The sequence below is a fragment of the Monomorium pharaonis genome, chromosome 5, assembly GCF_013373865.1.
Source record: "Monomorium pharaonis isolate MP-MQ-018 chromosome 5, ASM1337386v2, whole genome shotgun sequence".
Classification (NCBI taxonomy): domain Eukaryota; kingdom Metazoa; phylum Arthropoda; class Insecta; order Hymenoptera; family Formicidae; genus Monomorium; species Monomorium pharaonis.
In genome coordinates, this window is record NC_050471.1 from 23,158,665 (window position 1) to 23,184,472 (window position 25,808).

Here is a 25,808-nt window from a genome sequence, read left to right on the forward strand (position 1 = left end):
ACTGTGTCAATTATATATTGCAACGATAAATTTTATAAGAAAATGCATTGATTTTTAAATTTTATTTCAATCCGACTTAGACGGAATATATTAAGAAAGAATTGTTATTATTTAATTTTTAGACTTCATTTAAAGTTTCTTATTTAAAAAATATTATAAAATAAAAAAAGTATTAATGATTTGATTAACTGAAATTAATTCTTTTAAGCCAGATATGTTTATTTTCATAATAAACATTATGATATTTTTCAGAAAAAATAAATGATTAATGCATAAATAATATGATTTTACAAAATATTATTTTATAAAAGATATCAAATTATAAAGATTATGTATATGTGTGTGTGCGTGCGCGCGCTTGTGTGTGTTATATCTGTATGTATGAAAGTTGTAAGAATTAAATCAAAAAAAGATAAATTTGGCGAGAATATATGAATAAGTGGATGTTTTGCAATTTATAGTATATTAATAATATAAAAGATTTATACTGTTTTATATATATTATTTTAAATACTATTTTAACAGCTTTTCCGAAGATCACATGATTTTTCTGTTTTTTTCTCTTTGTCTTCACATTTATTTAATACAAATGCTATATAAGATTTTAATATAAATATATATGTACACATGTATGTGTGCAATATGTGTATACATATGTATAATGGTAGAAACGTTCGTTTTACACGAAATCGCAATACCGTGTATTGCTGAAAGTTCACAAATTGCAAATCAGTCATAGTATGTTGTGCCTAATAGAAAGGCAAAATAAAACATTTATTATTATATACTACAAAACTAAAAAGAGCAGAGTAATAATTGTTTCGGTTATGGATTATTATTATCATTATTATTAATTTTGTATAATCATGTTAACTTATAAAATATTTGTGTACATGTATGTCAAATTTGTATCAATGTTATTGCGAATAGCTATTGCAAATAAAGGTTTTTTTATTTATATTACCAATGATGGAGTTTTGTGTATATTAAAAGAATGTTGTTCTATATTGTTGGTTATTTTTATAAAAATTAGATTTAATATTAAAGCTCTGAATCTTAAGGTATCCTTTGGAATGTCAATAAAGAAGGCTATCTTTGAGTTTTTATACCTATGCGAGGGTTTTCCATAGACTTTTGTACACACAGAGAAATACAATACAAAAAGATTGCAGGAGCATTACAGAAATATTTTATTAAAACATATTTTAATTAAGAATGTTTTAAAAAATTTTTTAATATTTTTATTAATTTAATTTATTCGAAATAATGATTAAAGAATATTTCACGTTTATGTAATATGTATGTTGCGTTAATAATTTAAAATAATAATATGAAAAACATTTATTTAATATTTATTCAACATTAATTATATATTTATTTTATAATAATAATAATAATTCTTTATTCACTTCAGCATTACAATGCCAAAAAGGAGACTTGGTTTACATTTTTTCTATCCCACACATACCTTCATCCATCCATTTAACTATCCATCTAACCTACTTGATATATCGCATGGCTTTATTCATATCATATAACATATCCAATCTTATTGCTCCGCTATAATTCTACATTATTTCTATCGCAAGAATTCTACCTATATATTCTACCTATAATAATAAATTTTATCACAGCATCTCATGACCGAGAAGAGGAATCCTACATAAAATACAATATAATCCTATCTAAACATTTTTCTCGCACTCTTCCTATCGTCACTTTGTTTACAGTCTTCTTTCTTTCAATCTATATACCCTTATAACTATTTTCCCTTATTTTATTTACTAATCTTTCTACAAACACCTTTCCCTTTTTTCCTTCCTTTTCTCTTTCCCTAAATATTCCTTTCGCCTCCCTCTACTAAAAATTATTTCTATAAATCCTTAGTCCTAGATTCTATATCTTGTTAGTTGCCCTCATTTTTTCTTTTTCTAGCATGTTTATCATAATATATCCTATTGTACCGTTCTAATCGCAAAAGCCTTACATATTATAAGCCTTATAATCTAATTAGATTTGATTAGATTATAATATAGGTAATCTATAATATAAGTAGTTCTAATCAAATCTTATCGTTCTTCTTTCACCTATCATTCCATCTTTTCTCTGTTTACAATCTTCTTACTACTTGTACTATATTTGTCTATCCTTTCTATTTAAGCCTTTTCCTCTATGCTTTATTACCTCTACATCTTCTCTCGTGACCTTATCCTCTTTTAACCTAGTTATACATCTCCTGTTTTCTATTCTGCTTCTACCTAATTTCGCTATCTACAAGCTGAAAACCAAAGGACCCATCTCACAATCTCGTCTTGCTCCCTTCGTCGTACTACTGCAAACTTTCACCAATCTTTCTGTCCTTATTGTTGCCCTCGTGTCCTTGTACATTCTTTCAATCTTTCATTCGTCTGGCTTCATACTTCCTAATTCCTTTAATATACAACTTAAATTTTGTTCTCTTACGTTATCGTGAGCTGTTTTCCAATCTATCCATAAAGAGGGTGAAAAACCTTTTACTTCTCTCTCCTTCTCTACACAGTATGGATCAAAATAAATAATGCCCTTTGTTCCTTTACCTTAATATTTCCTCTCGTCTTTTCTCTCTCCTACAACTCTGTTCCATCCAATAGTTTCACCAAGCAGATTTTCCTTCTTCCTTACCTATGTTGTTTCTTATTCGCTCTTTTCCTCCTCTTTCCCTAGTTATGTATTTCACAATTTCATTGCCTTTTCAGACTTAAAAATCTATTTTCTCTCCTTCCTTCATTTCTTTTATCTTGCTTCTTGTCCAGAAAGCTCTTTAGTTTACTCTTCTTTTCTAATTGATCCTCTCTCGTAACTCTTTCTTTCGCCTCTTTAAAATCTTACATTTTCCTCTTCTCTTTTGTACAGCATCTATTTTACCAGACCTTGTAATCTATTCCTTTTCTTTCTTGTACGCCTATTTTTATTGTTGCTTTCTGGATCGTCTCCTATAATTTCTTCCAGAATTCTATTGTTTCGTTATCCAGGGTCTCCTTCATTTGTCTATTTCGCTCTTCCTTGTATATGCTCTGCTTCATCGTCCTCTCTTATTCTTGATCTTCTTTCTGCAGTCCTTTCCTCCTTTTCTTTCTGCTTTTCAATTTCATCGCCTAGGGGTTGTGATCTGAATCCACTCTTTCCTGTACTCTCTATAAATTATCTTACTAAATTCTATGAACATAACCTACCCCTTGCTCACCCCTATATTTTCTAGCCTTATTTCTCTTCCGTTTTCTTTAATTCACCTTTTTACCTTACTTAATGCTCTCTTATCCGGATTCTTTAGCCCTTTTCTATCCTCCTTTATCTTTTTTCTTCTCTCCCTTCTGTAGACATTTTCCCGCGTTCGCATCCCCTAACCTCCCTAGCCGCGATCTTTCTGCCCGTCTACTATCCTTTCTTCCTGCTTCTATCGCTTTTTCTTCAATTCCCCAGCAACTTTATTGTTCTCCCTTCTCATTAGGTCTGTTTTTTATTCCTGCACTGCTGCAATAAGTTAGAATAAGACAAATATATTTTTTCTCATTCTAACTTATTACACTAGTGTAGCAGTGCAGGAATAAAAAACAAATCTATTCACTTCTATTTTTTCATTCTAAATCTTTAAATACCTACTTAACTCTATCCTATCCACGCACTATCACCACCACACGATCATTCGCTCTTACACTTCTTGACCAAGTCCTATATTTATTATATATTATTTATTTGAAACTAATGGTATAAATAAAATATTTATTTTATTAAATTATTCAAACGTTTTTTAAGCCAACGCTAAGGTCTTATTTGCTAATATATTTTATGTTGCTAAAACTTACAAAGTGTACAAACGTTTCGATGCATTTGATTTTGATCACCTGTAGTGTTATACATATAATTAATTTATCTATATTTATCGCATGTTTTTCATATTTTAATTTTATGATTTAACGCAGTCAAATTTTTCACTAAGAAATGTAATAATTCTAACGTGTTTTGTTTCCATATTGTTGTAAATCTTTGTTCGCAAATTGTTTCAGCCAACTCAGACGTGTGTGACTAGGAAGTTACAAAATTTGAAATTGGAATTAGCAGAATTTGAATCATCGTTAATAATTTAAAGCAATAAATCTGACAAGTAACTCTACCCAACTGACGCTCACCGATTTGAATGAAACTTAACATACTTATCCCTCAATCCCTATCTATATAGGTAGTTTTCGTCCTACTTAAAACTATTATCCTTAATTTTTCGTGCAACCGCGATGCTAGCGCTATCAAAGTTGTACTAAAAAAAAAACTTAGGAGGGGAAGGGTTTCAGTGCCAAGGCCAGTGCCCGGTCCGTTTGTTCTATTCCAAACGCCAGCCAGGTAAAATTCGAATAGGACGTTTTCGACCCATAGGTAGGGATTACGTAAGTAAAAATAACTTCGAAAAAAAATTTGTTTTGCTAATTAAGTATTTTCGAACACGTACATGCATTTTACAACATAATTATGTATATATTTTAAATTGAATATCTACAATGGAGATCCATTAGAAATCCAGAATACTTTAAGACTTTAAGCAGACCAATTAAAATTTAGCATTCAGCAAATATTGAGAAGATTGGACATTAACTAATAAAAAAAAAGATGTTTTTATTATTTATATAAAAATGATAAAAAGAATCAACCGTTTGCAATGATCATCGTTTAAATTGCTGTCGCGACTGCTTTTAAACTGTTCTTTTTCTATTTTTATAAGAAAATTTTGTGTTTTTACTATGTATTAAATAATAATTTGTTAAAACTTTAAGCTGAAAAAAAATTGTTGGTTTATTGATGTTTCTCTATTTTACAACGCTATTTATTATCCTCGAAAAATTCAAATTTTCATATGCTGAAATTGGATATCTGCTTTCATTCTACATTGAGCAGACTTTTTTTTCGTAAAGAGGAACTTTTTTCCTTCCAGAAACTAATTCTTAAAAATTTTTTTTCAAAATTTTTACTATTGCTATATATTTTTTTAAAAATTAACTTTTTTACCGATTTTTCTCACCGTTTATTAAAAAATACATATTAAATTTTTTCAGGGGAGGGGGATAATATAATGGTAGTTTCTTAAAGAGAAATGGCCTTTAGAATGCAATCCATTAAATGCACTTACTTCAAAACGTTTTAAGTATGATCCACTACAGACACTTTAAAGCGTTTACAATAGCAAATTTCACATCGTAACTACATGGATTTCTCCTTTCACCAACTTTTAAACGTTTCAGCCGGAGAAGTAATAGAACTGAAATAAAATTTTGAAAATACAAAAAAGTAGGAACTGTATCAAAATCTAATTTTTTTCTATTCGTTTTTATGTATTATACATAATGTTATTATGTATATTCGTTATATGTATTATATATCTATTTGCAGATCTCATAAAAAATACATAAGTCTTATTTTTATGTGTACAATACATTTTAGGGAAAACTGAATTGATTCCAGGCAGTTGTGACAGATCTATTGTATGTTTATTTGACTTCCATTTAATACTTTATTGCTTCATAGTATAAAAAGTTCAACCATTTTAATTCACACGTGTCTTTTAATTAAATAACGAGCATTTAAAATGTATATTATACTAACTCAATATTTAAAATATTAAAACTCAATATTAAAAAATAAATATAAACTGGAACTATTTGTAATAAAAGTATGTTTATTACATAAAAAAAAATTTCTTTTTATTTGGTGTCATATCCTCATAGTGTTTCTATGAACTCAAACAAGAATTGAAATTCATACAATCTTCTTAAGTATTACGCTATCTTGTAATTATTATTACATATACTAATAATATTAGCATATTATTATGCTAATAATTTTATTGTTTTATATTGAAGTTTATTCAATGGATTATTCAATGAATATTATTCAATGGATAATTTACAAAGGAAAGAGCATTGCCAAGTAATTTCAATTTTACTAATATTGCTAAAAATATTTCTAAAAATCTGAAAATTCTAAGGTTTGAAATTCAGATTTTCTAACAATTGAGTTAAACTTTTGTAAAACATTTATAAAAGGACATTTTTTAATGATAATTGTCGCGATGTGCTGCTAATCGACCGTAAACAACAACTTTCATAAAAAATAAGTTTTCAATAGTTCTAATAGATTACAGATTTCTTGCAATATACACATAATTAATTACATATACATCTGATAACGCGCGATGTGATACTAAAAATTATAGAATTAATAAATTCATTGTAAGTCTGTTTTCTGTTTCTCGAAAATCGGAAATGCAATTATGTTGATCTTCATTCTGCTTCGGTCCATCAAATCAGAGAATTCTTTCGTAGAACAAGAGATACGCTTGACTTTGTAGCACTGTACTTTCATCTACTTCTGATACCCTAAAATAAACACAATACATAACAATTAATAAATGTTGAAATAATATTGAAATAAGTAGTAACAGTATAATAATTAAGGAGGAGCGAGAGAGGGAGGAAAGAGGAAGGAAAGAGAGAGAAGCATCTTTTACTACAAAAAATTTTGTGATTATAATTTGTAAATTTACTTATTTAATTATTTACCAATAATTACAAATAATATTTAAAAATTATATATATTTTATGCATATTGTTTCAAATTTCTTTGTAAAAGTTTTATTTAAGAATACTTAAATAATAATTTAACAATTTAATGCTGTAATATTTTTTACAATAATCATAAAATTAATTTTTAAAATATATTAGCTGTAATTGTGCTTTATATATATATATATATATATATATATATATATATATATATATAGCACAAGAGGGGATCATCTTATATATATATATATATATATATATATATATAAGATGATCCCCTCTAATACTACAGTTACAAAAGTAATTGATTTTAAGCAGATTTTTAAAAAATTACTATCAGGGTTGGGAAGTAAGTTACTTGTAACAGTTACAATTAGAGTTATTTTATTTTAGTAACTGAAAAGTTGTTGCTTTTTTTCATAATTGTAACTTAAGCTAGCGGCATACGATACTTGTTTCGTACAAGATTGTTTGCTGGATGGAAATACTCTGGTGTATTTTCATCCATCTTCAGAATCGTATATATAGAAAACTGCATATAAATAATAGGGTTTTCGACTGGCCTGGATTAATCGTTCCGGGAGTGATTAATGACGTCATAACGTCATAATTTAGACAGTTATCCTCAGAATTCAATACAAAATATACAAGATAGCATTAATTTCATAATTCCACACTAGTCCATAACTGCTTTCTGTCCTCTAGTTCATAAATAAAATAATTTAGTAATGTTAAAAGTATAAGATTCTAAATATTTAAAATAGCAATGCATAAACATTACAAAAAATAACAGAAAATAACTAAAAAGTAATGACTCGTTACTTTTTTAGTAACTGTTTTTTAGTAACTAGTTACTTCTATAAAAAATAAGTAATCCAATACTGGGTCTTGATCATGTAATTTTCTCCTAGGGCGGAAACGTGAAAAATGAAAAGTTTCAAATTACTGTCTCTTTCTATTCAACACTAATAGAAAGAGATAGTTACATGAAACTTTTCAATTTTCACGTTTCCGCCCTAAGGAAAAAGTTACATGATTGCTGCCCTAATTATGGCCGATATTCATAGTCAAGTCTTATTTTAAGATCGTCTCAAGTATAATAATAATATCTTAAGATACTAATACAGCTCTATGATTGGTTGATGACATCTTAAGACAGTACATAAGACAATCTTAAATATAAGACTCGACAATAAATACCGGCTTATAACAGTTTTATTTGGAATTAAAAACTAGATTTAGACTTGTGTTTGTGTGTGTCCCATTTTAATTTATCACCCCTTATAACTTTGTAGAGAACTGTCATATTAAATACAAAAATTGTACGATTTTAACTATTAGAGGGCCGGGGTGTCTGTTGATTTTAAATGATGCTTGTCGAAAGAGAGGGAGAGAGAGAGAGAGAGAGAGAGAGAGAGAGAGAGAGAGGGGGGGGGGGGAGGGAGAGAAAGAGAGAGAGAGAGAGAGAGAGAGAGAGAGAGAGAGAGAGAGAGAGAGAGAGATTGATTGATTGATTGATAACAGTATATTTAGCCAGAGAGTTTAACCCTATATGGCTCCCAAGAATAACATAGTGAATGACACTATAATAGTAGTACAATTGAAAAAGAAGGATACACAAGATCAGTAAGATAATAAAGCGTAGTAAAGTGATATAAAATAGATTATGAACAAAAGATGAAAATAATATTGTAATACATATGAAAGTACTATCCTAAGAGAAAAAGCCAAAGTCTCAGATGTTATAGTAACAAATTATAAGCTAAAGTGCATGTGTATGTATCTAGTATGTATACAATGGAAAATAACTAGAAAGTAGCAAGAGGATGATATTAATCCTCTTTAATACCCGCAAAAATAAAAATTAAATAAAAATAAAATAAAATAAAATAAGCGTGCAAATCAAATGCAATAAGTAGTTAATTAAGGGAATGTTCGTTGGTGCAGTAAGGTCCTCGACTTTCAATGAGCCCAAACGGCACTCCCGTTCGAGGAGAAAAGAGTGGAGACTGGTCTTAAAAGCAGGTAAGTGAGTAAGAAAGAATCAGGAGTAAGGAGATTGGTCAGCAGGATCATAAAGCAGATCATGGATGGAAGTTAAGAGGATAATGGACTGAATAAAGAATGAATTTTGCATAGCTGCAGTTCGAGGAGTAGGGTAGATGAAAAGACGAAGGGGAAGACGCTGAGAGGAGCGCACCGAAGAAGAGGCAACAAACTGGTATAGCTGGGAGATATGCGAAGGACATCGTCGCAGCAACACAGAGGATCCCAACAAAGTACGCCCGGAAAGAGGAGATCAACCCATAGCGAGGCGATAAGGCGTAATGTGTGATCTACGAGAAAGATTGCCATAGACAAATCTGACGCAAGCGTTTTGCGCCCGCTGAAGTTTCAATGTTAAAGTCTTGTTGAGCTTAGAGTACGCAGCACAAGCATAGTCGAGATAAGGAAACACCAAGGTTTCCACGAGTTTTTTCCGTAATTGGAAATTAAGAGAATGCCTATAGAAGCGCAGCTTGCGCAGAGCAAAGTGCATACGTTTGATAGACTGATTGACCTGGGGGGTCCAGCCCAAGGTAGGAGTGATAATAATACCCAAGGTGCGCATTTGAGCTTCATAACTAAGGAACTGATCACCGATCGACACATGCCTCAGCGAATGGAAGTTCAGACGAGCAACATACTGTTCGCTTCCCACAATCATCGCCCCGGTTTTACTGGCATTCAGGCTTAAGCCGTTGATTGTAGCCCACTTAGAAATGGCGTCAGTGTCTTTCCTGATAATCTCTATTGCATCGCTCAAATTCGCAGGGTAAAAGGAGTAAATTTGAAGGTTATCAGCGAATAACATAAAATTGGAATGGGTCAAGACAGACGAAATATTATTAATAAATATAGAAAAAAGAAGAGGACCCAACACACTACCCTGGGGAACGCGCGAGGTAGTACGCAAGGTATTAGAGCGCGTTCCGTCAGGATTACTTACAAATTGAGAACGATTCAGTAGATATGAATAAAACCATTTGACTACCTGGGAAGAGACAACGCAGTAGACGCAATTTGTGGAGCAGATGCTGGTGAAGTACAGTATCAAAAGCCTTGGAGAAATCGAAAAGAAGTAATATGATAAGTTTGCGTTGGTCAATGGCTAATCGTATGTCATTCACCACTCTTATCAGTGCGGTTTGTGTAACCCCTTCTGTAACCAGACTGCCTGGGGTTAAAAAAACCATGCTGTTCGACAAAAAGAGATAGTTGGTTATGTACTATGCGTTCGAACAACTTGGAGAGTTTCGATAAAGATGACGATGGGACGCGTGTCGGAGAATGTTATATAAGCAGCAGAAACTCATAAAATTTTTGGAAATCATATTTTAGACTTGAGATCTATTTTTTACACATAACTATTCTGTACCTAGCATTCATTTAGACGCGGGCCTGATGTAATCTAATACGTTGAATTTTTAACAATAAAATCTTCACGATTATGGGAATAAATTAATTTCATTTTGTGCCATAATTCATTTAGAATCCGAAAAGACCTATGTTGTACCTTTTGGAAATACACAATGTATTGTATATAATAACCATCATGTAATCAAAAAATAGAATCACATTAGCATCGTCAGCATTTGGTGTTATCCAATATGACTTGGGCCTCATAGATTCAAATTCAACCCCGGGTCCAAAATTTACGTAGCTATTGTAATGGCTCTCTTATAAAATCCTACAACTTTTGTATTTAACATTTTTTACTATAATCGTTCCTTACAAATTATAAGGAGGAATAGATTAAAATGGGATACCCTGTGGGAACGTTATCCTATCTTAAGAAAGAGATAGTCATCGATACTCGAAAGTATTGTTGCCTCTTCTGCGATGCTGATCGGTTCTTTTGCTGCGCGAACTTCGTGAGAGACTGTCATCGCGGAGTTGGCAAGTGATAATTTGTATAGATGTTTATTTATACAATTATCGTTGCAATTTATTTTTAATAGGTAAAATTCGATATTTTATTAATACAGGCGCGTGCGAAGCGCGCGTTGTGTACTAATCCATCTATAATAAAACAGGCCATGGAAACGCGAGAAATTTGCTCATGGTCGAGCGGTATTATTGCCGCTTTTCCGCGATGTTGATTGATTCTCTCGCTTGATTCACTTCGTGTTGCGAGTTATAATTTGACAGTTTAGTTAATACAGGCACGCGCTACGTGCTAGTCCTATCTTAAAAAAAAAAGAGGTGGTTATCGATACTCAAAAGTCTCGAAAGTATTATTGCCTCTTTTTCACGATGCTAATTGATTCTCTTGCTACGTGGAGTTAGCAAATGATAATTTCTGTAAATGGCTATCTATACAATTATCGTTGCAATTTATTTTTAAAAAGTACAAAATAAGCTATATAACGCGTATCTGTGATATCTAATATTTTAAAACTAAAATAACGCTAAAATTTTTCTGCATATGTTTCTAGTTGAAAATTAAATTAAAAGTTATAAACTTTTTATATCTTATATACTATAAATTATAATAGCGAGAATCTTACCGAGAATCTGATACATAATACCATCTTCCAGGCGGCGGTTCTATGACGGATACAGTTTTTGCCGATGCTTCTCCTTCCGATTCTGAGCTACTTGATTCGTTATCCGTTTTGGAATCTTTGTCCTTGGGCAGAAATTTCCACCGAGGATCGTCTGATGATAATGGTAGTCTCGTCTAATAAAAATCAGAGTGAAAGAGAGAGATTTAATAGAATAATAATAAATTCTTTAAGTAAGAATTCATTTTTTATTTAACAAAGTTTTTTTATTTACTCAAATTTGAAAGAGAATTTCTTGAAAATCCTTTTTTTTCAGAAACGACCCCGCACATTTTATGCGGGGCAAATCGCTATTAGATTTCGGTAAAATTAAAATGTGATATTGTCCACACCTTCTTGATAAAAAGTGTCAGTGGGCATAACCTCCTAAAAACAATAGTTTAGGAGCTGCAAAGCTTCAAAGTCTTGATATCGGGATTTGGAAGTAAAGCTAACATACTGCTCAGAAGTTTATTTTTGTTCAAGTAAATGCATATATGTGATGGTAGAAAATGTATAAGTCACAGACGAAACAATGGACCTGTATCGCCATTTTTCACTTTGATGTTTAAGAAACAACTCACATATAGAATTTTTTAAAAGAATGAAGTATAGCAACAGTTGTATTATTTAATAATCTGAGAAATACAGAGATACATCAACGTTGTGTGGTGTTTGGATAACGTGCTGTGATTTGATTATTGCTTTCAAAAAACGTTAAAACTGTTGAGAAGGAATAAATAAAGATTTTAAAAAATAACAAGACAATTTTCAAAAATTCTTATCTTTAAAATGCCTTTTTTGTAGCAATATATTTAATTTTCTGAGAGTTATACATAATATCACTAAAATATGAATATACTAAAACACTTACTGGCTATGATATGAAGCGGAACACGAAGAAAGGACAGTCTGCTATATGAAAGAGTAATCTCCATCTTTTTTACCTTCTATACATGCGCACAATAATCAAAACTATGATTGTATAATCAACGACAAAATGTGATACTAGTGTTGCGAGCACGAGCGCGTTGTGTGCGCGAGCTTTATGTTCGTTTCTGTCAGTGAATTTCAATGTCAACAGAGTTGTCAAATATTAAAAAAAAAAATGTCAGAAGATCTCGGAACGTCAACTCGAGCGGACGTTTCCCTGAGGCATTGCTTTTGTTTTGTGTACTCGAGTTAAATAAAGTTCTCTGTTCTCCTAAGCGTGTTCTTTCTTCCTCCGTGCTCGTGTGTGGAAGTGGTGAAAGAGTTCGGAGTGTGTGTGTTCTACGACCGCGAGGGTAACCGTATTATATAGGGACCCTGACCGAACCGGAATCGGAATCGATGACCGGTTCATAATTTTTTAGCCAGACCAAAACCGTAATCGTGTTCCGCTAAATTTACAGCACCGAAATCATAATCGGAATTATTAAATTATTTTCGTTTTACGGTTTTTTTTTCGGTATACTTTTTTGGTTTTTGCAATTTATTTTTACACAACATTTTTATGTTTCTAATGCCAAAATTTCTTGCCGAACATGATTTATTAGCCAATAAATATCTATTACTGTGGTAAATTGATCTTTGAAGAACTAAAGCAATAGTAATTTTAAGACCATTAAATTATTAATGATTATATTTGATATCCTATGTGACTAAAATTAATAATTAAACTATTATAACAAAATCATAATAAAAAGAAGGGAAATATCGCACTATCAATATGTAATTTTTAATGTTTTTATATTTTAAGGATACAGGAAACATTATTCCAAAGAGATACGAAATATTTTGAATCTTGGGATATGCACATGTATTATTTCACAAAATATGAAAAGTAAACATAGGTAATAGGTATACAAGAATCTTTCATGTAGTTGTATTTTGACAACATTATCATTCCATAATAGCGAATACATTAATTTATCGCATGCGTAAAACACGATTATCTTATAATTGAATGTATGATAAAATATCTCAAATGATTTCATCTTTTATTTTTGTTACATATTTGTATGTTTTTTATATATATTTTGGATATAAAGAATTATTATACACATTTTGCTTATTACTCTTTGTTTGCAACTTTGCAGATTGTTGTCTAACTACTCCTACTTTTTTGCTTCTTCCTCTCTTATTTCTCCCATTTAATTATACAGACACACGAAAAAAATGGTTTGTCCCCACTAGTCTCTATATATTTTGACGTGCTGAACATGAATTCGGTGTCAGAATTGCCCACCATTTCTTTTTTTTTAATCAAAAAAGTAACCTAAAAACCTTAACAATTGCAATAATTGCTCTGCACGCCGAAAATGGTGAGTGATGGAACAATTTTGACACCGGATTTGTGTTCAGCGGCTCAAAATACATAAAGATATCATGATCTGGTTTGTGATACAAACCATTTTTTGTGGGTGGCTGTGCTGCATTGTCGCACAAAAAAAAGAACTTATATCACGGACCTTGATATCTTTATGTATTTTGAGCCACTGAACACAAATCCGGTATCAGAATTGCCCCATCACCCATCATTTTCTGCGCGCAGCAAAATTTTTATGATTTTCAAAGTTTTTTAAGCCATTTTTCAATTGAAAAAAGAATGGGTGATGAAGCAATTCTGATACCGGATTTGTGTTCAGCATGTCAAAATACATAGAGATTGACTAGCGGACTCCCAGGAACAGACCATTTTTCTTTTTTTGTGTACCTGTGTTATCTTCTTTTTTTGAAGCAATAGATTTATTGGTAGCACAATTCAAATTAATTCCTTCCTCCATACATAATTTCTTAAAAATTATTATTAAACACTTAAATATTATTAAATACTAATAATTAATTTGTATTACGTAATTACTTATGAAATAATATTATTAGAATCAAGAACCGAAACTGTAACTGAAAAGAAAACGGAAAAAAAAAAAATTTAAACGGTTTTAGATTCTTGTATTCGCGAAGGAACCGAAACTGAAACCGGAACTAGTTTTCAAATATTTTTATTAAATCATAACCGGAACCGAACCATAATTTAATTCGGTCCGAGTCCCTGCTATTATATGATGTGATCAGATGTTATGCATAAGAATTTTTTCACAAGTTTTCTAACTACATGAAGAAGCTGCTTCACTAGTCCTTCCTCGCGTTTTGATTGTCAGCGGACATTTTAATATACTTATATTTCAGTGATAACTGATCCTAACAATTAAAAGAACATTAAAAAATATCTTTAAAATAACATTTTTTTTTAGAACAAATCATCCATTTAAACAGAAATCGTTATCTAGGGATGGTCGACTCGTTAGTAATGGTTAAAAGTAAAATTCCAAAAATTTCCTGAGTATCAATAAAATCACAGAAAAATTCATAGTTTTCTAAAATAAAAAATCCGGAAAATTCCAGACATTCAAGATTTTTAATAAGTACTCTATCAGATTTATAATCAATCACAGCACATTTTCGTACAATTATCAGAAGCAAAGTAGTTGAAAAAACATGAATAAGTAAAATCATCAAATTTTAGCTCCAACAATAAAACTTTTTTTATGCATGTTTCTTATATTTTTGGATATGCTAAATCTAAAGTACATATTAGTCTCAAAGTGGAACGATGGAAAAGTATTGAAATTGCACTTAAAGTACAAAATCTGATAAAATCTGAATAAAAACCCAAGATTATATTTTTTCTTTTTTTCTTATCTTATCCTATTCTTGTACTAAACATAACTCATTCTTTATATTCTTATATATATTTTCAAAGTGTTCGGAAAAAAAAAATAACTTTTGATTGGAGAAATAAAAATATAGATATCAATACTAATAATGTTCTCTTTTTGAAGGCTCGAATTAAGTCATGTCATGCAAAATCTGTGAAATATTTTTCTGTTCTTATTAATAAAAGTTCTTCTGATTTGTTAGTTATTATCATTCGTGCAACTGCAAAATATAAAAATTGAGTTGATTGTTGTTCGCATATTGCTATCATAATATAATATTTTACTTATACTTGATATTTGAAAGCAACTCTATCCAACTTGATATTAAGGCACGCGCGCGCGCGCACACGCACACACACACACACACACACACACACACACGCGCGCGCGCGATATTTACTATATATCCAATATTTTTTTCTTAATTTATGAAACTTATTATCAAATAATGACTACGTTTATACGTCACTATTAACTAAGTTTAATAACATCTGTAATTATATTGATGTGAAATGTAATATGTTATATAAACGCTAATTAAATCAATTTATATCACCAAATCGGATTAAATTAGCGTTTATATGATATACCGATGAACCTTGATTATAAATAATGTATAATGTAGTCAATAAGAGTATATTTTTCTCTCTAAAATTATTATATATAAAATTTATTCATGTAAGTCATGTATTGTTTAAGGCTGATATTACATTTACAATATAAGATAAAGAAATTCTCAAATCTCTAGAAATGTTTTGTCCTACAACCATATATAAACACTTTTTTTTAAATACATAAAAGCGACAGAATATTATATAATCTCATTTTATCATTTAGTATTTCAAAAATGTAGTCTCAAAATAAGAATTTTTTTCTGTGTACCTTGACATAAGCAACGTAGTGACCACCATGTACAGTTCCACTGTGCTCGACAACTCCATAAAGCGCATAAAGTCGAGGTTTCTTGCGATTTATGCAAACTGGTGCCAAATCCAGTAATATCGGAAACGACACATGCTTGAAAACTTTTCGAAAGCCGACTCTCTGCGTTTGGAATCTCTTCAAATGCAATATCAGTATCGGAGGTACTTGAGAGACGAGGTATTGTTTGGTACTCGAAGTGCATATCATTTTTGACGACCCTTCTTGATTCTGAGAAAAAGAAAAGCAAAAATAAGATCGTATTATTGTTAATTCTCGCTCACGCAAGAAGACAAAAAAGGAAAATGTTACAGTAATGATTCTCACATATTTCCTGGAATGTATCGAGTTTCTTTAGAAATCTTGAAGATCACTTTCTTTTTGTTTTGAGTTACCTTCTTCTCGCGAGCTGTGCACGCTTCACACACAACTTTATTGCTTCCCGTCATCAACTCCAACGCAGTGAATTGATTCAAACACGATTCTATGGAACATTCGTCCTCCTTGGTTGTGTACCTGCCAGGCGACTGATGTCCAGCAATTCCCAATTTGGACATTCCCATCATTATATCACCGAGCTCATTATATGCGTCTTGCTCTTTGCAATCGTCTCCATTAACAGTTCCATTATTATACTTCTTTTTATTGTACCTTGTTAAAGCAGTTGCCATCCATGCCTCAACACTGTCTAATCTGAAAAAAATAGGTTAATTCAGCATTCTAAAAATCTAAAGAAATTTCTTAAAATATAATTCTTAAATTTTTTAAATTATCTTGTATGTTTCCTATAATTTTAAATATAAAACTTTCAAATGTTAAAAAATAGAAATATACAATGCTACACAATTTCTTTACACACTAAAATATAAAAACTGAAAGTGCTTAGCGAAATAAGCAGGTAAAATCTGCCCTCGCAGATATCGGGTTTAAATTCATACCATAAGTTCACATCAATGTAATTAAAATTTCCCTAAATAACTTTGTATCTCTATTGTTTTAGGAGATATGAACGGGGAAAGAACAATAAAAAAATCAATTTTTCGAAAACGACTCGACTGATTTTGATGAAAAAAAAAGAACATCAATGAGATTATTTTTTCTCCAAAATTATAATAATTTTTTGACAAAAAATAGGGATGAAAAAATTTTGGAGGATATTATGTTTATGATTTACACCAACTGTATTTAACATAAATATTCCCTAGAATATCCTCAATAACATATATTTTTGCTCAATTTTTTCAAATTCAATGGAACATAGTGAAGAAAAATACTAATCACTCTGGTGCCACTGGGTTATAGTGCACTACTTTGGACTTCCGTGAACTTGGCACACAATATTTAAAAATCCAAAAATTTCTTTAGAGTTCTAGTATTCTTTCGAATAGCTCTAGAGTTCTCTGTAAGAATTTTCAATAGTTCCATTGATTAAATCTAAAAAAATTTAACTTAAAAATGTGGTAAGTTCACGCTGTGCATCAAATCGTATAAATCATTTATTTCTTAGAATTTCTAGTATTTATTTGAATGCTTTTTATTGCAATTGAATGCAAAGAATTCAGAAGATATTTAGAATTGAATATCTTTTAAATATCGTCTGAATTTTTCTGAATTCTGCTTTTTGACAAAATGTCAATATTTTTTAATTCTTTTTAATCCGACGTTTTATGCAGGATACTTTAAATTAAAAAAGAAAACTGTAACAGAGAAACCGCAACCTCCCCAGACACGACTACTGCGGTCACTACTGAAGTCGAACAATCAGAATACACCGTCCTCGTAAAATATTAGTGAGCGTTGCGTTGTCTGACGAGAGTGATGGAACTTAAGGAAACCTCGCAAACTCGAAAATTCTGATTTTAATGAAACTTGGTATAAATGTAGGGGGGGGGGGTAAATACACGAATTTAGAAATTTTCGTTGATGCTCAAAAGCGATTTAAAAATGTTGAAACCACTGTTAAATAAAAGACGACTTCCACAATATAAAAATTCATTCAAATTGTACTATTTTTTTTGCGTTTGCGACTCGGGATGGACAATTTGAATATAACCGACTGCCTTTTGGATATTGTGAAGCCTCAGCTAAATTTCAGAAAAGAATATTAATAATTTTACAACCCTTAGTTAGAGAGGATAAAATAAGCGTATACCATGGAATATCATGAATATAGTATCTCCTACAGGAATTACACTGATAATGAGTCTTAGACATACTCAAACTGTAGCTAATTTTCCACCGTCAATAAAGATCTTACAATTGCAAAGATTCTTAGGACTAGCAAATTACATTCAAAAATTTATTAAAGATTATGCAGTCAAAACTAAACCGTTACAAAATATTTTATGTCAAAACGTCAAATTTAATTTTAACGACAAATATTTATCGCCTTTCAATCTTGTTAAAAAAGAATTAACATTATATTCAGTCTTAAGACTCTTTAATCCACAATTTAATATCGAATTACATATATGGATGATATTTTATTACAAAAGCAAACTAATAAAAGTTGGTCACTCATAGCTTTCTTTAATCAAGCCACAAAGCAGAAGTCAATTACCACAGCTTCGAGTTAGAAATGCTTGCAGTAGTTAAATCTGTAAAAAGATTTCACATTTACTTCTATGGGTTAGACTTCACAATTGTTACTGATTGCAACGCGTTGGTACATACTATTAATAAATTGCACGATGGACTCTCAAGTTACAAGACTATTCATTTAAAATTGTTTACAGAAATCATTCCCGAATGACTCACGTAGATACACTAGGCAGAATCATTAGTTATCTAGAAGCAATGCCACTTGAAACAGAACTGCAATTTTAAACAGTCACAAGATGATAGATTAAGAGCTTAAGCTGAATCATTAGTATAAGCTTTAGTACTCCATTGCGCATTGGATTATCGATAACCGGCCAATAACAAGCTATGTATACAGTAAAAAATTTTGGGTTAACACATTTCACATGTCCCAAATCATCCACTCAAATTTTTGTGTTAATTTAACATATTAAGTATATGTTAAATAGCAACATAAATATTATGTTATATTTAACATAAAAATAAATGTAAATTTTATAATTTGATATAATTTTATGTAACAATTTAATGAGAAAATTATATCAAAATAACACATGTCACATGTTACTTTAACATTGTATTAATGTTAATGTAACATATAATTATGTGTTACAATAACATATTATATATGTTATTTTAACATTATATAATATCATTTTAACACGTTATATATGTTAATTTAACATATCATATATGTTCAAGAATAATTATTTTAGAAATGCTGAAAAAAATTTCTTACAATTGCACATATACATGGTTTCAGAATCATCGACAAAAACTTTATACGTGTTCTCTAAATTTTTTGGAGTGAACTATTTTTGGTTTGCCTTAAACGCACTGCAAGTAGTCTTTATGTAGCGCATCGGTTGCATTTTACTCCCGAGAGAGTTAAACCGCTTGCTCGCCTATCGGTGGCGCCGCGCACTAACTGGTGGGACTTGTAGAGTAAACTCAACATTTTTTCCAGTCAATTTTAACAGATAAATGCTGTCACTGATAATAAGGAACGTATTTATTATGTAAAATTAAAAGTACGTGCATTGTGTTATTTTTACACTTTTTTTCAGTTATTCTAATAATTTAACACTTTACTTGAATTAACACAACAGCAATATATTAAATTAACAAACAACTGTGTTATAAATTTAACACAAAACTTTCTACAAAGAAAAATTTTAATACAAATACAAAATGTTTTTTACTGTATATGTATATGTATATTTATTCCGAGAATCCTGGCAATAGAAGAGGTCCTAGCACTATCTATCGTTTGAAAGTAACATTTCATAGAAATGCGAAGCAACCGAACGCAAGAAAAATTTAGAGTAACGTTCCGAAATCAGCGAGCGACTGTCTAACTCGAAGCATATTGTATTCTATCGGAAGGTTTCCGAGTGATTTCTATAAGTGTGTAAAACATATATCATTGGTCGTAGTCACTAAGTAAAGTGTGTCTCAGCTGGGGTGCGTTCAGATTCCTCACCCGAGTGTCCTCAGATGTAGTTTTATTCTTGTTTAACATTCAGTATATAAATAACAAGGATAAAATGATACCTGCAAACACTCGGGTGGGGAATCTGAACGCAGCCCTGTAAAAGTGAAGTCAATTAAAGGAACATTTAATTCTAAATAACGAAAGAACTCTATGAAATTGTATCCTGGTCTTTCTCTAAATATTCCTCACAAACATCTGCGTTATTAATCGCTTCAAAAAAAAAGAATTTTACATTAATATTACGACTTAGAAATTTTGCAAAAATATAATTAGACTATTCTAAAGAATCAACAAATGTAAGACTAATAACTTTAGAAGCTACTAGAAAACTAAAAAAACTATAATAAACAATACTATAACGAGAGACACAGAAAACCAACGTTATATATTGTTAACGATAAAATATTAATTAGAGACTCAACTGTCAAGCCAAGAGAAGATAAAAGATTAAAATCTCCTTACAAAGGCCCTTATATGATAGCAAAAGTATTGAATAATAATAGATACGTTGTGTGTGATATTCTAGGATATAACACAAAAGTTACTTTCTAGGTTATAATTCTTTTTTCATTTTACTTTTTTCATACTATACATTATATTTTTTCATTCAATGTATTACAACTATTTTTCTGCATTAAAAATTTTTATATTAAATTTTCAGTATTCGGGACAAACGTTATCGCCAGGAATGGCCGAAGACCACTGCCTCTGTGATATTCCCTAGTTTCTAGTGAGCAGGCTAGCGCTTGCCGTTACTTCGCGATGACGTCACGACAATTTTGCCGATTGGCCGATGCGACACACGTGGCCTGTACACGCGCCGCGTGGTCGAGTTCTTTGTAAAGAAGACAATGGGCGCATTCAGCAGACTCAGCAGCTAAGTAGCAATCGAACATGATTGGTTCTGACTTATAAGACCAACAAATCAACGGCATTATTCAACGGAAAATCTAGTAATATTGCTCAACTGTTGAGTCTGCTGAATGTAGCCAATAACGGCGACTCATGCCCCGTCAGCCATAACAAGCGGTAATGCGTCTCAGATGCTCTTAAGTTCATGTGCCGTTTTCGGTCGCTTTAACTTCGAAATAGTAAGCGTATATGTATATACGTCGGGGTAGCACTTAGTCCAGTGATAATTGTCTGCGTAAACTCAGTCGTAACAGATCAACGCAATAAACTTGGGTTTCAAGCAAAAATCTTGTGTGTCTTTGTTTTTCTGATCGCCAGTAAATGATCCCCTTTATCTCTACGTCCTTAAACATCCCGATCGTCCTAAGAGTTTCCAATATCTAAAATAATTCCTAACTGGGCTCTTGCACTATTATACTTCAAATAAATTATATATTTTATTGTATTTCACACGTTTAAAGATCTAAATGTCCTACCTTTCTGTGACTTCCTCGTCGTTGATAGGGCTAGTAGGACTCTCCTTAGAAGCGATGGAGCTATTTAGACTCACAGTGGGTACCTCAAGGCTTGTGACGTCGGAATTGACAATCATGGAGTCGGTCAATACCGCGGCTGACGCTTCAGTCTCGGAATTGACCGTGCCGATATTTCTGTCAGTCTTCTCAGATGACATTCTGATCTTGATTTGAGTCAAGTCTGTCATCGACACATTGGTTGGACTAGAGCTAATTAATGCGTTAATGTTCCCTGGGTGTCTAACTTGTGCCGAGTCCAAATTATTATCTAGATTATCCTCCGGGTTAACAGCACTATTGAAGTCGTTCAGATGATGATGATGGTCAGCGGGAGACACAGGACTGGTGACGGCGGATGCTTTCTCTGAGCTATAACCGGACTCTCCAATCTCTGGATGAGAATTGTCCACCTCGATGTTATCTTCTATATCAGCGTCGCTTTCTTCTAAGAAATGAAATTAATTACATCAAAAGAAAGAAGAACAGCAAGTTAATTTGGATTTGGAAGGGCAGTTGTATGGAGCAGGCATCGCAGATTGAAGGTACAAATGAAAATTTTTCATTAAATAGAAAATAAAGTTTTAATGCGTTTTTCTCAAATTTACAATTTTTTAATTGGCTAGCAACACAACTCATACAATTTTTATCCAACTGACTTGAAATTTTAAAAGCATGTTCTTAAATAGATAACCTAGCAAAGTACGTAGAAATTTTACGATTACTGCGAGTACTACTTTACGAAAATATCTTTTGTTATAAACAAATTTGTGCAAAATTTTTAGCTAAAAAATGAAATTATTTCTTCATAATTCTATCCCATTTTCACAAATCATCATATTTTTTCATTTTACTACGTACTTCAAAAGAAAATTTTATCTAGTTACTAAAAATTTTTGGTTTTTTGTTCTAGATGCAACCGTTCAGGAGATGTGTTGCTAGCCGCGGAGGGCCATAAAGAAGAAGTGGCTGCGCATGAGAAACTGCAGCGGTTATCTAAAATTAAAAAAAATTTTTTAAATTATTTTAAATACTTTAATATATGCAAAATAAAAACCTTAAAAGAGGTTTTTTATTTTATTTATTTTTCACGATAAAAAATTGTTAAATAATAGGCTTTTCTTTGGTTTCTACAGTGGTTTTACCCCTTAACTGCTATATGCGGCAGATTTAGGTAAAAAAAAATTATCTCCTTTAAAATAACAATTTAATTCATATTACAGAAACTATAATAATCGCAATAAATTAAGCTCACTAAATTACAATTCGAAAGATAATTAAACATCAATTTAAAACAATGTCTTCTATTGTCACTAATTTCTTAAAATTAGTGAATTAAATGAGATTATATATAAATATATGTGGATATATATGTCATATTTATACCAATCAATTGTAAACATTTTGTATTATCAAAGAAAAATAATTGTAAAAAATTATTAAATTAACAATAATTTTAAAATACAATTCTGTCAGAAAAAGATAAATTTTAAATTTTAAACAAAATTTCAACATACGATTGTATGGAGAGGGGATAAAGAACTAAGGACAAGATCCAATCATATACTGAGCCCTCACTTATTCTTTAATATGATTGGTCCTTCCCCTTAGTTCTTCATCCCTTTTCCATGCGACCGTATGCTACCGGGGCCGGAATATGCGATCCTTGCGCTTGTCTACTGACCCATGCGCAGTAGAATCGGAGCAGAAGTAAAACTGTAAATCGGTGAAAGAAGAAAAAAAATATATATAAAATAAAAAACGATAGATAATTGAGCTAAAACGGTAAGCAGTAGCCTTTGTTAGCCAAAACGGTGGATCTAACGCTAAAACGGTAGACGTAATAACACTGCTTTGAACATCACTGGGCTACACACGCGTGGCGCTTCGTGTCCGTGTGCACATACACATCTCACACAGAGTAAACGAGGAGCTGGCAACATCGCATTGCACAAGAGCAGCGAAAGAAATAAAGTGGAAATGAAACTCACACGCAAATACTCGCTTCATCCTCTCTCCCACTCTCTTTCATATGGAACGACGTTGCCGTTACGCTGTGAGTGAGTAACTTGCTACTTGTAGTCGGGATTAAAATAATAAACTTTCAATTAAATTTACGTAAAAACGGCACGGGCAATTATCGTAAACTTTGTTTTAATTTAATTTAATTTAAATAATATGTTCTAACAAATGTTAGTTTATTTAAAAAATCTGTTGATAGGATTTTTGTCTATAAGCCATAACGTTCGATTATTTTACGTTCGACCTATCTTCCCTATGTTAAAAGATTCAACTTTAAAGCTTCATAACTCAAGTTCGGCACAATAAATCGTTTTAAAATTTCAACCAGTTATGCGAAACAGCTTGATCTATATAACAATTTTTTTCAAAATCTATTGAAAATCGATTTTGGCGCATAATACCTTAAACAAGGATAAAATGATATCTGAGAACACGTAAGTGATATTTTTAAATGCAGTCCTGTAGTATACAATCTTGCACTAATGTATACTAGTTCAGAAAGTTTTCCTCAAAAATGAACAAACCAATAAATAATTTCTCTATGGGCTAGAGCAAGAACATTAGTAACACAATTACATTGAGTATAAACTTGGTTCATAAACTTAAATTAACGCACAAATAAATCTTAAACCCAAAAACTTACATTAAGGATTTCTTTGTGCATTGATTTAAATTTAATTTTAAGTATGAGTTTAGGTTTATGGAATATTTAACATAACATGTTACGGACATCCTTGTGTCACAGCCTTGTCCTTTCTAAAAAAGGGCATGGCATCGATACTCGCATCTCTCGAAGTATTGTTGTCGCTTTTCCGCGATGCCGATTGAACGTGTGTGAAGTTAGCATCTCAAAGTTTAGCATCTCATAAAAATACTGCAGAATTACTTGCATCCAGCATAGTTCTACAGTTCTTGATAAGATTCAACAATAGTTCCGTTGAATTACGTATTTTAAATAAATTTTTATAAATGAGATGCTAACTGTCGATATTTGAACAGCACCTCACGTTTATCCCTCAAAATTCAAGTTTTTCGGGCAAACTAATTGTTTACAAAATGTTTTAATTAATTATATCACCGGAACTCTTTAAAAAATTATTGTACGCGTCCGGAACTATATGAAAACTGCGTTAAAATAAATAAATCTGTCGATATTCGATTAGCATTTCATGTCTAGCCTTCAAAATTCAAGTTTTTCGAGCAAAATAATTGTTTAAAAAATGTTTTAATTAATTATATCACCGGAACTTCTTAGAAAATTATTGTACGCGTCCGGAACTATGTGAGAACTGCGTTAAAATAAATAGAACTGTCGATATTCGATTAGCATTTCACGTCTAGCCTTCAAAATTCAAGTTTTCCGTGCAATATAATTGTTTAAAAAATGTTTTAATTAATTATATCACCTTAACTCTATAGAAAATTATTGTATGCGTCCGGAACTACATGAAAACTGCGTTAAAATAAATTAATCTGTCGATATTCGATTAGCACTTCACGTCTAGCCTTCAAAATTCAAGTTTTCCGGGCAAAGTAATTGTTTAAATGATGTTTTAATTAATTATAACACCGTAACTTTTTAAAAAACCATTGTACGCGTCCAGAACTATATGAAAACTGCGTTAAAATAAATAGAACTATCGATATTCGATTAGCATTTCACGTCTAGCCTTCAAAATTCAAGTTTTCCGTGCAATATAATTGTTTAAAATATGTTTTAATTAATTATATCACCTTAACTCTATAGAAAATTATTGTACGCGTCCGGAACTATATGAAAACTGCGATAAAATGAATAGATCTGTCGACATTCGATTAGCACTTCACGTCTAGCCTTCAAAATTCAAGTTTTCCGTGCAATATAATTGTTTAAAAAATGTTTTAATTAATTATATCACCTTAACTCTATAGAAAATTATTGTACGCGTCCGGAACTATATGAAAACTGCGATAAAATGAATAAATCTGTCGACATTCAATTAGCACTTCACGTCTAGCCTCCAAAATTCAAGTTTTCCGCGCAAAATAATTGTTTAAAAAATGTCTTAATTAATTATATCACCGGAACTTTTTAGAAAACTATTGTACGCGTCCGGAACTATATGAGAACTGCGTTAAAATAAATAGAACCGTCAATATTTGAACAGCATCTCACGTTTATCCCTCAAAATTCAAGTTTTTCGGGCAAATTGATTTTTGCAAAAGATGTTGATCTCATTTTATATAGAAAGCTACACATATAATGTCAAAATATTTAATAATTTATTAACAATTGTAATTTTGCTTTTTAAACTATATTGTCAATCTCTAATACTAATTAAAAAAAAAAACAAGAAAAAGAAGAGTCAGAGCTGACAACATTTCGTTACATTTCAGTGTCAATATCATATTACTTTAAAGAAGATTTATGTATGTTGTGTATATTGTATTCTTTTTTCCTTTTTTATGTGTATAATATTTTTAAAGAAAAAAGAAAATTAGATAATAAATTA

General features: G+C 31.0%; 2 protein-coding genes and 1 long non-coding RNA gene across 7 annotated transcripts in view; 2 read left to right on the plus strand and 1 right to left on the minus strand.

The window, feature by feature from the left end:
- The window catches only part of LOC105840104 (probable ribonuclease ZC3H12D), an 81,072-nt gene extending 60,003 nt beyond the window's left edge, over positions 1 to 21,069 (plus strand). The window contains exon 7 of the mRNA XM_036287698.1: positions 20,532 to 21,069. Coding sequence (XP_036143591.1) covers positions 20,532 to 20,601 — 70 coding nt within the window. The 3' untranslated portion in view covers positions 20,602 to 21,069. The remainder of the gene's footprint in view (positions 1 to 20,531) is intronic.
- LOC105835849 (ubiquitin carboxyl-terminal hydrolase 45) overlaps positions 2,695 to 25,808 on the minus strand; it is a 33,472-nt gene continuing 10,358 nt past the window's right edge. For 2 of the 5 annotated variants that reach the window (XM_012679448.3, XM_012679447.3), the window contains exons 9-13: positions 21,259 to 21,742; positions 16,191 to 16,488; positions 15,757 to 16,026; positions 11,138 to 11,310; positions 5,492 to 6,401 (exon numbers count right to left, since the gene is read on the minus strand). In XM_012679448.3, the coding sequence (XP_012534902.1) occupies positions 6,329 to 6,401; positions 11,138 to 11,310; positions 15,757 to 16,026; positions 16,191 to 16,488; positions 21,259 to 21,742 (1,298 nt within the window). In that variant the 3' untranslated portion in view covers positions 5,492 to 6,328. Of the gene's footprint in view, positions 6,402 to 11,137; positions 11,311 to 15,756; positions 16,027 to 16,122; positions 16,489 to 21,258; positions 21,743 to 25,808 lie in introns of those variants that run through there. The other 3 variants (XR_004963512.1, XM_036287688.1, XM_036287689.1) reach the window with 3 other exon arrangements.
- On the plus strand, positions 21,717 to 23,824 carry LOC118645871. The gene is made up of 2 exons (XR_004963513.1): positions 21,717 to 21,839; positions 22,208 to 23,824. It is a non-coding gene; the product is annotated as an uncharacterized LOC118645871 (long non-coding RNA).